General features: G+C 37.3%; 1 protein-coding gene across 1 annotated transcript; it reads left to right on the plus strand.

Annotated features, from left to right (window-relative positions):
* Positions 1–11,468: 11,468 nt before the first annotated feature.
* LOC107770220 (uncharacterized) lies at positions 11,469–12,587 on the plus strand. Its single transcript, XM_016589502.1, has one exon. It carries the CDS (start codon positions 11,469–11,471, stop codon positions 12,585–12,587), a length of 1,119 nt encoding a protein of 372 aa, XP_016444988.1.
* Positions 12,588–12,935: the final 348 nt, after the last annotated feature.

A 12,935-nucleotide genomic window follows, 5' to 3' on the forward strand; every position in this document is an offset into this window, starting at 1 on the left:
ATCCAGGAGAAAATCCCAATATGTAACATGTTCCACACACCAGTAGGAAATATACACCTCGAACCGTGGCAGAAACCATTGAGAACACTTTGGAACCTATTTGTACATAACCAAGTTATCAGAACTGAATCTTCCTAACTCAACTAAGCCATGCAAGTCACCAACAACCCAAGAGAATTGCCACAGAAGACCTGTAGAGACTCACCACATCATAAGAACCAAAAGAGCCAATCACATCCATTAGCATACTGATCCAACCCCTAACCAAACTGTCCTAATTCTCTGAGTTCCTCCCGAATTGCCTTCAAATTAATACTTCTCCTTGCTATAACACTACGATCCTTAACCAAAACTCACCCCAAAAACTCTTGCATAGAACCATGCTGCCCTAAGGCTCATAAGCCGCTGAATTCCCTCTTAAGCACCCCAAAAGTACCACAACTAAGACACTTACTCTGAAGCAACCTTCTGCGAATCTAAAGTTGTTTTCTTCACCTTCCTGATACTAAAATGTAGAATCTATAATAATATAGAAATATTGAGTCTCAACACCCTCCAATGAAAATCTCAGTTTTTAGCCATATACAAATCCTAAAAGTTCCCAATTGCTACATTTAAATCTTGCATCCATTAGAACCATTTTCGAGATCCTTCCACTCTGCTCAAATCTCAATTAAACTGACCAAATGGACTGAACGACCTGTTCCCCATTAGCACACCAAAACCCAAGGAAGTAACCCAACCTTAATGCAACCAAACAAATTCATATCCATGCATACTACATCCGTTACGAATAACAAACTCAAATCATCCCGTGATTTCCATATACCCATAAAGTGTAATAAAACCCGTATCCAAAAATTCCCCTACTCGAGTCATCCTCGATCTCAACCTCTACAAGTCATAACTAATTCACAAGTATACCTCAAACCGAAACCAATACAACACATAACCGGGCAATCAACTCATCGACATAAGACTCCCCCACTTGGCTCAAAGCCATGGAATAAAACATCTGATAACTTACAATAACCATACCCCATTACTGCCATAATACCACAGTGAGATTCAACTAAATCCGTCATAAGCTCATGTAACACAAACCATCTAATACCTCAAATCATTTGCAAATCTCGCATTCATCCTCGTGACAGTTAAGCCAACTTCCACAAGTGGCCCAAACTTAAATTGCAACAAATAAAATTCATTGTTAAAAGAGAACTCTCTACAAAAATAACATAGGGATCATGCAACCTCAGGACACCCCGCAGGAGATAACCCACCTACTTTGCCTCAAACTAACATCTCTCTATACCATTCCACAACCACAACTACTATGGCATCACTTAATCTTCCTGAGTCTGAACTCATAAACAAGACTTGAAAATCTAATTCGTTCCATAATTAAACAACTTGAAGTTCCCTCAACACACTCGTAACTCGAGACTATATGTTAAGTCAAGGTAAAAATCAGGCACCCAAAAGTCCATTCTACATCTCAAGCAAACACTTCTCGTCACCTTTGAACAATTTGGACACTTTCTACAGTCACATCATATTCGTCATATAGCAATCCAACCACTCATCGAGCCACAAATTCCACTAATAAGGGCACCAGCAGACTTATAAGTCCAAAAGCACGTGCTCATACAACTGAAATCTCCACGCTGAAGATACAGTTGAAACCTAGCCTCAAGTCCTCTAGACAGGCCCATCATCAGCGCGCCAAAATCACATCTTGCACCTCGTACATGGAAATCACAAGCCGTCGATGCACAGCTGATACCGAGCACTCATGTGCCAATACAAATACATGGAAAGAAATTCAAAGAGTTACACTTCAAGCTGAATCAATATCACACGATAAGGAAAGAAAGATGGAAATTATCTTAAATGCCATGTAGCCTCTCGAAGATAGGTATGGACGTCATCATACCGATCCGAAAGACTCTACTAGACACTTTCTCATGACTTGTAGAACCTATGAACCTAGAGCTGCAATATCAATCTGTCATGACCCAAAAACCAACTAGTTGTGATGGAACCTAACCCAACCCATTAGGTAAGCCAATTAACAATATGTGATTCCAATAAAATTAATAAAACAATTAAATAGAAGATATTATCTAAATCTTATATATTCTCCAAGTACTAGTAGTACATCATGAGCTTTTAAGAATAGAATTTGCAAAGCTGGTATGAAGTAAATACATCATTTGTTCGAAAAAGTACATAAACAGAGTTTTATGAATATAAGGCTACCATGAACAAGAGGCATCTACAACTGGAACGCATGTACATCTTCAAATCTAGCTCCCGACGAACACAACAACCTCAACATCTAACATCTGCACGCAAGGTGCAGAAGTGTAGTGTGAGTAAAATTGACCCCATGTACTCAATAAGTAACAAACCTAACCTTAGGTTGAAAGTAGTGACGAGCAGGAACAAAGGTCATGTCCAACATCCTATAGCCAACAACAGCTCATAACAACGTAAAGCAAGTAATAAAAGAAGTAACTCATAGATAAAATGCTCAGCTTTTTCATAGTTTCCCGAAATAGTTCCACTTTTCCAGTATATCAGTGACAAACCCAAATCCTTTACCGAAATCGTCAAAAATATGAGTAAGTTCGAAAACTGTATTTTTTTCCAAAAATCCATTCCACAATAAATAGGATATTTCATTTTTATTTCCAGATAGCAAGGGTAAAATACCTCTCTATGCCCATATGTCAATATGTGTGAGAAGTCATGAATGACGTGATGCCATACAACATGAGAAAAATGCATCCCTATGAATGTGTGTCATGTGCGCATGCCAATTCCATGTATCTCAGAGATGAACTCATGTACTCACACTCTCAAAATACTCAATCTCATTGTCACATACTTTCCACTCATCATGCTCAATCACTCAGTACCAAATATGGACAATCCGACCCAAGGAAGATCAATCCCAAAATATATAAATCAACTAACCCATAGTCACTCAGTACTAAGTAGGACCAAATCCAGCCCGTGGGGAAGGTATATAAATGCTTCGGACAAGATCTATGTCCAGGAAAGGTCCATCTCTCAATATAATCAACCGCGCTCACTGGGGGTGTGTGCAGACTCCAAAGAGGCCCAAGCTCTATCATAAATTAGTATAACTGCTGCGGCTTATAGCCCGATCTCATAAATATCACTCGTAATTAGGCCCTCAGACTCACTCAGTCATCAATCTCTCCAGTCTCTCGGGCTCACAATAACATGAAACTAGCCTAAAATGATGATATGATATGCCAATAAATGGTGACAGAGACTGAGATATGAAATGCATATGAATGCGCATGACTGGGTATATAAAGTAATGAAAACAGATAACTCAACAACAAAAATGACCTCAGTGGGTCCCAACATGATAAACATGTAGCAAAGACATGTTTTCTAATATGGATCACAACTCAATAGCTCAAGTACATAGAAATTTCATGGTTATATGTAATATCTGGTAACTATATAGTATCACAGAAATAACAGAGTAACAATTCACATGGTTCACACCCACACGCCCATCACCTAGCATGTGCGTCACCTCAACACCAATCACATAGCATGTAATTCGAGGTTTCATACCCTCAGCACCAAGTTTAGAAGTGTTACTTACCTCGAACAACCAAATTCCAATACCGAGCAAGCTAAATGATGCTCCAAGAATGTCATCCCACATGTACCGACCTCCGAACGACTCGAAACTACTAAAATCAACTCAAATACATCAAATAAAGCCCAAGGAAATAATTCCAAATAATAAAGGTCGAATCCTTAACCAAAACCCAAAACCGACAAAAAGTCACACTCGGGCCCGCCCTTAGAATATGAAAAAACTTACACAATCCGACAACCCATTCAATTACGAGTCCATCTATACTAGTTTCACACATATCTGACTCCAAATCGATGTTCAAAACTCGAAAATTCACATTATGAAACTTCAGGCAAAAACCCCTATTTTCTCTTTAAAATTCATCAACCAACTGCCAAGATGAAGATAAATTCATAAAATGTAATCAAAACCGAGTGTAAAACACTTACCTAATCCCTGTGATGAAAATTGCTCTAAAAATTGCCTATTCCGATGTCCATAGCTTAATGTGAGATAAAAATGGCCAACCCTCGAACTTATAGCATTATGACCAACGATTTTTGCTTTTGCAAACACATGAGCCGCTTCTACGGTATCACTTCTATGCCACGAGCTCCGCTTCTGCAGACTCCACTAGCCAGCTAACTGTTACACCCCATGTTTTTCGTACGTGAGAGTACGTCGTAAGTCAATTGATGTAAGCTCAGAAATAAGATTATATTTGAAAGCAAATAAAGTAAATTAATCATGTTACCTTGGAGGTTAAAAATATTTAAGATCATTAATAACGAGTACCAAGAGGGTTGGAAAACTTAGAAGCTAAACCAATTGAAAAAAATAAGTTTCGTCAAAAGTCGACAAGTTTGGAATATTATAACATGTACTTTGGGGTGAGACTAGGGCTATTAACATTATAAGAAGGTTATTATATGAGTTAATTTAGTCGTATGATAGTCATTTGCTACGTTTTGAAGGCAAGCAAGTTGTGGAACAAAAGTTGGCGAAGGTCATCACAATTTACATTCATAAATATGCTGAACATTAGGTCAAATATAGCTTAGCTTTTCTCCAAACATACTTGGAATTATGGTGTGATCTACCTACCAAATTGAAGATCTACGAGTCTAGTGTCTAAATAATTAAACCGTTTGTCCATACAACATCATAGTAGAGAGATATTCATATTTTTGCGAGACTGTAAAAGCAGCTCCCAATAGGACCCACTTAGGTGATGGTCGACCTACTTCACTTTATAAATGATTTGGACGCCTATTTTTAACTCATTTTCAACTCAACTTCGTTTCCAAACTTCTCCTAACCCTTCTAAATAGATACCACAAGGTGTTGAAGCGATTCCAAAGTGATTACACCATATTTCAATATCAAAACTTAGTTCTAGTGAAGAACAACACCTTTTTGAGATTGTGTTGTCATTGATGATTGTTGTGGTCTGTGTTTTACTGAAAGTGCAAGTTTTTGCTACTGAATAAGGTGAGTATAACAACCTACTAATTGTGCTTAAGCTTGGTTGTATGTTGATTAAGTTGTTAGGATGATAAACTACAAGATAATACTTGGATAAGCTTAAGTCACTTCTATGGTGTTGTATTGCCATTGAGGGTTGTTGTAAGCTGAATATAACTTGGATTTCAACTTGAAGTTACTATAGGAGGTATGTTTATTGTGGTTTTGTATGTTCTTAAGGTTATCTTGATGTTGATTAGGTTAAATGGATGGAGTAGACATGAACTAGTGAATAAAGTTACTAATTGAAGATAGTTGGAGTTGTGGACTGTTTCCTTTGTTATAAATATATGGTATAAGGATGAAATCATTGATGAATGACTTCATTATCATTTTAATGATACTGTTAAGTTAATTTAAGAAGTCTATAAGGGGTGATATGGGTTATACAGATTGCAATCGGAGCTTGCCGCTCGTCGTGATGTAGTTGTGACTTGTGGTTGTTATATGGTGTCTTGTTATTGATATTTATATGTTGATGAATTTCTCTAGTTGTTGTTGTTGTTGGTATATGGTATTGGAGGATGCCCTTATTACAGGGGAGATGCTGCCCGAATTTACGTAAATGAGCTACTAACTTAAGTTACAGACTTAGCCTTTGCTCAACACTGATTTGAATCTCCTTATACTATGACAGATTGAGTTGACTTGTTTGAAGAGTTGCTTGGAAGATATTAAGGACTCAACGAGTTTAAGGTATGTTAAGGCACTTCCTTCTTTCTTTTGGCATGACCTAAAGTGAAATGAATACGCTATTTCATAACGGATCTACTCCTAGCAACTAAGGTTGTCCATGTTGTACTTTCCTTATAAAGTTATTCTAAGCAAGTGTGTATGATCCTTGAATCCTACTGAGGTTCATATTGAGGGTATGGATGTCCATAATATTAATCGAATGTGCAACGACCTTAAGTCACACCGAAAGGCTTAGAACGTTATTCCATGAGTCTAGCATACATTATATATAGTATCTATTTTACTCTACCGAGCCGCGCTATAGTCGACTGGGTACAACACCTATTGTGCAACCATTGATCAGTTGAGTTTACCAAGCTTCACGTGGCCGGGTAAAATTCTACCGAGCCTTATGATGGCCGAGTACATTTTTACCGAGTCCTCTTCGAGGTCGGTTACGATATGATGATGATGATGATGATGACTACATAGGCGTATGCTTTTTAAAAGTTTATGTATATATATGTATCATGCATTTCATGTCAGTATCCCTCAGAGGCACCTAGATGTTACAGGTTGTACTTTCTCTACATCTCTTTACATTATTGTTCATATTTATGCTTTTCTGCCTTACATACTCGGTACTTTATTCGTACTAGCATCCCTTTTGCCCGGGGATGTTGCGTTTCATGCCTGCAGGTCCCGATTGACTGGTTGATAGTCCTCCTAGTAGGCTATCAGCTCTGCGGAAGGTGTTGGTGCACTCCACTTGCTCTGGAGTTGCCTATTTGGTCAGTATGCTTTGGACATATATTGATTGGTATGTGTCCCGACCTTTATGACGTTTATGTACTCTTAGAGGCTTGTAGACAGATGTCATGTATATGTGTCACGCCCCAAAAACCGTGGAAGGCGACCGACGCTCAACCGAGTAAACCTGACTGAGCAAGCCTATTAGATTTTATTCTACCCAAACTAGTTCATGAATAAAGAGGAGATGGATTCCATTAATCATACTTTATAAATATTTCATTAACAACTTCCATTTTGTTTTCATTAGCCATTTCAACCATAGTATCCAAAATGTGAAAATTTTTATAGATATGAAGGAAAACATATTTGCCAAATACCAATATTTCTAATTTAATTTCCAATACCAAACAAGACCCACAACTGTCTACGGAGCCTCTAAATACAACTGAAGAATAATATGAAAATGCCGGAAACAAGGCTCCGTATATACCTATAAATACAAAGTATATGAGAAACAACGGTACAAGACTCCGAAATGAAGTGGGGCTCACCAAATCAGCTAAAAGGAAGATGCGTCACTAGCTGCGACCAACACTGCCTACTATGGAACCACCTACATCCATTTAAAGATATAGCGCCCCCGACAAAGGGACGTTAGTGCCGTCGAATAACACTAGTATGTATAACTAAACACCATCTATTTAGAAATAACTTTCATACAAGAATAAAGAGGAAATCATAAAGACAACAAAGTTTCAAATAAGCACCATGTCAACAATATAAGGAGGTTCAAATGATTTTCACATAGTTTCTGAAATTTTAGATTGGAGCATCCCACTATGCATCATTATCCACTTTGCCACCGCTTCTTTGAGCGGAGTCCGATCACGGCCCGATCGGCTAAGCCGTCTCTCGGAGACGTTACCATTATTTCATTCACACTTTCCAGTTTCAATCATCAATACATTACCACCATGTGTATATATCTTGGCGTCCGATCACGGCCCGATCGGCTAAGCTGTCTTACCAAGACGTTACCTCAATCATAATTTCATTCTCACTTTCCGATTTCAATATCAATACAATACCACCATATGTGTAGCATGGTAGTTGATCACGGCCCGATCGGCTAAGCCGTCTTATCAAAATGTTACCCTTTTCCATTAATCATCTCACTTCAATTTTTGTTTCACATATATAGTTCATCGGCACTTGGGGCCACAATTATCACATCATCCTTGGCACTAGGCCACATTTCATGATTCGAGCTATTTTCCCCCATATTTTACATCAATATCAATTTTAACAACAAGCCATTCACTCCAAGATGTCAAGTACACATAAGAGGAATCATGAATCATGGGCATATACAATATTTCAGAAATCATACACCACAATTTCATTATCAATGGAACTTTAAACACAAAGGATTCTTCCAAAAAGGAGGAGACACACCAAACCACAATAGAAACACACATCAAAGGCATAAACAAGAAATTACACCAATTATTCTTGAATTACTCTTTTCCAATCACGATAATATACAATTTCAACCTCGAAGTATGTAACAACCCGGATCACATTGGATGTACTTAAAAGACAAAAACACTATCTCGAACAGCCACTTAGGGGCATAAATTGTGTACAAAGCCTTTAGGGCATTTTATTATTGAAGTCATTTAGGGAAAGTAGAGTCAAGGCTCATTTCATAATCTGTTTCATATTTCCTCATGTCATAGGCATCAATAGGCACAATTATAATTCAAGTTCTCGGCACGTTGGCCATACTCTATTTCCCAAATTCATTTGATTTATTTCAAACATCTCTACCCATAGAGGATTTCACATAGTTTGGTATAACAATCTCAATTTAAACTTGACTTGAAATCTAGGCAATTTAGCATATACTTCACATTCTTCACATATCCCCAATTTACCAAGAATAGCATATTGAACACATTGAGGTACATCTTTCACATATATTTCTTGCAACACCAAATCCTTTGAAATAATGAATACTACATAAATCAAATTCTGGACTTACAACATATGCGGAGACACCATGGGAGCTCAATTTCTAAGAAGAGGGGGTTTTAGCCATACATACCTTGTTTAAGCTTTCCTTAAGTTACTACAATGTTCCGGAAATTCTAGCAATCCCAATATACTTTGAGACATAACAAAATTGAACAAAAATTAGGAAGGTATTCATAATTCTAGCTCATTTGAGAATTTTATCAATTACAAGTTGTGCATCTTGATTTCAAATCTCTTTTACAAGATTTCCTTCATTCCCCAACCCAATCTTTACTTGTTTATGTTCAACAATCTTCCCACAAACCTAATTTGTACATGCATGTATACATAATACTATTACACCCAAGAATCATACCTCAATAACCCATCTTATACCCCAAACTCGAAATTAAAGTCTATTGTATAGATCCTTACCTCTTAGATGAAGATCTTGAGGGATTTCTTGTTGGATTTCAAGGATTGGACAAGATTTTTGATGAACAAGGCATTGAGCTTCTTCTTCTTTCTAGAATTGCTCTTCTCTCTCTCTAAAAGCACCAGAATATCCCAAAAAAAACAAACCCCAAATGAGTTAAATGAAATGGAATTCGGGTCTTATAAACCCGTTTTTGTACAGCCGCGACGCGTGGGTCACCGTGGGGTGCAGGGCGTCTATTCAAAATATGTCTGGAATTCAAATTTCGGACCATTCTGGAATTCCTACAGGCGCGGCGCGCCGGGCGCCGCATGGGGCGACGCAGTAGTGTAAAATTCTGCGCTGCTTTGGTAATTTGGTCATAACTTCTGGTAGAAGTGTCCGGATGACAAACGGTTTAACTCTCGCTTCTACGCCCAAGACCTTCGCTTCTGCGGCCGTAGATGCGCCTCTATTCCCGCTTCTACGATCTATTCCAGCCAAGCCTTCCTTCGCTTCTGCGAACAAGTGTCCGTAGCTGCGGACTTGCATCTGCGTCCATTATTCCACAGATGCGGAAACACCAGAACCAGCACCCTTCAACAATGCGCTATGAAATAAAAATGATCCGAACCTCGTCCGATACTCACCCGATCCACTCAGGGCCTCATCCAAATATACCAAAAAGTTCCATAACATAATACAGATATACTCGAGGCCTTAAATCATACATAACAATATCGAAACGACGAATCACACCTCAAAACGAACTTAATAAACTTTGAACTTTTTAACTTCCACTACTCGTGCTGAAACATAGCAAAACAATCCGGAATGGACCCAAATTTTGCACATAAGTCCCAAATGATATAACAAAGCTATACTAATTCCCAGAACCACAATCCGAATACGATATCAAAAGGTCCACTCCCGGTTCAACTTTTCATAAATTTAACTACGGACCTCCAAATAACAATCCAGACGTGCTCCTAAGTCCAAAATCACCCAACGGAGCTATCACAACTCCAATCTGAGGTCAAATACTAAAAAGTCAAACTTGGTCAACTCTTCCAATTTAAAGCTTTCTAGTTGAGAATCATTCTTCCAAATCAATTCTGAATAACCTGAAAACAAAAACCGACGATTCGCACAAGTCATAATACATCCTACGGAGCTACTCATGCCCATAAACTACCGAGCGAAGTGCAAATGCTCAAAATGATTGATCGGATCGTTACAATAAATGAAACACAATCAAATAAGTCTTACCAATTATAAGGAGATCAAACTTTCATGAAATAAAATTAAAGTCGAATTATTTTCATAAATTGAGAAGTCGACCCTAGTAACTTGAACTAAGATACGTAACACGAGATGAAATACAAACAACTAATTACACCACTGCAGTAAGGTCCAGTTGCCTCTCAATTAGTTTTGTGTGTGTGAGGTAACTTGCTTAAAATTTTAAATGTTTAAGTTGGTGTTCAATTTTGTATATTTATTTAAAGTGAAGTGGTAAAATCTAAATAGAGTTTAAAGTTTTAAATATTAGGACTTCCTACCTAGAATTTAAAACAGAAACTAAAATTGATTTAAACATATAAATTAGCTAGCTAAGGAGCATATGATTCAGAAATGAAATTTTAACGTTGCTGCCGTGAGATTTCCTTATCTTCACTTACTCCAATTATTATCTTTCTTATTTTCTATTAATCCAATTATTATCTTTCTTAAGTATTGGAATATTGGGGAATTTTCTTCTTTATTTCTTTATATTCAAAGTTTTTTTAATTGAGCTCTTTATTTATTTGTTACTGTAATAGGTATATTTTAATGTACATAACTATGACTTATTTATAATTAGTATCTTATATTTTATTCATTAAATCACCAAAGCATGCTAAATAAAATTAATTTAATCTAATAATCTAACTTAATGTTGAAGAATTAATTCTTTCATTCAAAAGGCAATGGTTGTGAAATGATGAGCCAGTGCTATAGGTAGCAAACCAATGGGTATGAAATTCAGATACGCAAGTGGGACCGAAATATATAATACTCCTATTAGGCAATTGCCTTGACAAATGTGTAAGGCAAAGGTGAGAAGGTTGGGATCCCAAACACCTTTATCCACACCGTGTTCACCTGCCTTTCTACCCATCACCAACTCTACAAACCCCTTGGATTCAACCATACACCTATCCTGAACCACAACTCCCTCTCTTAGAAGCAATAATACCACTATCAACTCCAACACCAGCCCAGTCACCACCTCACCATCCCAACCCTCCCAATTCACCAGAACACGACGACAACTTCTAGGTCGAACTAGAAGTAGTAATCGTCTACAACAGAGAAATGCATCCACTACATGCATGTCTCAACGGGATAAAAGTATTTGTCCAGAAGGAGGAATACGAAAGAAAAATATATGTAAGGTGTCCTCACAGACTAATGAAGGTCTCATTTCGGATAAGGCCCCCAACAAATCCAGAGGTAGGCAAATATGCCATGCTACTACTTCCTACTTTTCGTGTTCGCCTAGCAGAGAGCAGTAGTTGGAGGGATCCAAGGAGAAGTAACCTGTTTGACTCAGAAAACAACACAATGAACTTTATAATTTGGAATTGTAGAGGGGCACAATCAGCTGATTTTCGAAGGAATTTTAGGTTGTTACTTGACTATAATAGGCTTTCTTTGGAGGTTCTTTTGGAAACTCATTGTCAAAGTCACCAAACCGTAAATGAGGATTTCAACTTCAATGGCCTGATTGAGGTAGCAGCTATAGGGCAGGCAGGGGGAATAGCAATTTTATGGCTCTCAAATGTTCTAAATATGGAACTTGTGGCAACTACTGCACAGGAGATACACTGCCACATCCAAGTTCACCCTTTTCCTTTTAAATTTCTCTTTAGTGCCATTTATGCTAGTACTGACTTGACAACTAGACAATCTCTATGGGAAAATATAATATGTGTTTATGATAATTATAAAGGACCTTGGATTATAGGAGGTGATTTTAATAAAATAACACATGCAGCAGATAAATTTGGGGGTCTTCCCATTAGTAATGCACGAGCAAATAAATTAATGCAATGTTATAACTATTGTCACTTAATAGTTTTAGGTATTAAAGGTAGTCGTTTTATATGGACTAATGGAAGACATAATGGAGCTAATATACTTGAACGCATTGATCGTGTTATGGCCAATTATAATTGGCTAAATCTCTTCCCTGAGGCAATGGTTACACATCTTCCTCGTACACACTCAGACCATTGCCCTATCAAACTTGAACTACAGTATAGGCCTTTACCTCATAAAAAAATATTTTGCTTTGAAACAATTTGGACTACACATCCTTCTTTCCCTACTGTTGTTAAGCAAGCCTGGTCAAATAATTTACAGTTATTACCAGCTATCGATGAATTTACTAATATAGTGCAGGACTGGAATTCATCAACTATTGGTAATATTTTTAAGAGAAAAAGGAAACTCCTAGCTCGATTAGGTGGTCTTCAATCTTCCATACATTATCCAACCAGTATCTTCCTTCAAAATTTGGAAGAATAATTAAAAACAGAGTATAATCATATACTACGATTAGAGGAAGACTTTTGGAAGTTAAAATCATATATAAGTTGGTTAAATGATGGTGACACAAATACAAAGTTTTTTCATCTAACCACATTGAATTGTAGAAGAAATAATCGAATAACAGCTATTCAAGACCAAGTGGGAACTGGATTACAAACCCCCATCAAATAAAGGATAATATTATTCATTTTTACAAAAATTTATTCACTACTACAAACACAGTCTCTTACCCAAAAACTACAATCCTCCCTCACAATGTCCTTGTGAGAGAAGACCATCTTCGATTAATACACCCTTTACAAAATGATGAAGTCATAAATTCTA

This window comes from Nicotiana tabacum, chromosome 5, assembly GCF_000715075.1.
Source record: "Nicotiana tabacum cultivar K326 chromosome 5, ASM71507v2, whole genome shotgun sequence".
NCBI classification, from domain to species: domain Eukaryota; kingdom Viridiplantae; phylum Streptophyta; class Magnoliopsida; order Solanales; family Solanaceae; genus Nicotiana; species Nicotiana tabacum.

What these genes read in the sequence shown, in the direction of transcription:
- LOC107770220 (XM_016589502.1), top strand. Translation starts at nt 11,469, where the DNA reads ATGAAGGTCTCATTTCGGATAAGGCCCCCAACAAATCCAGAGGTAGGC.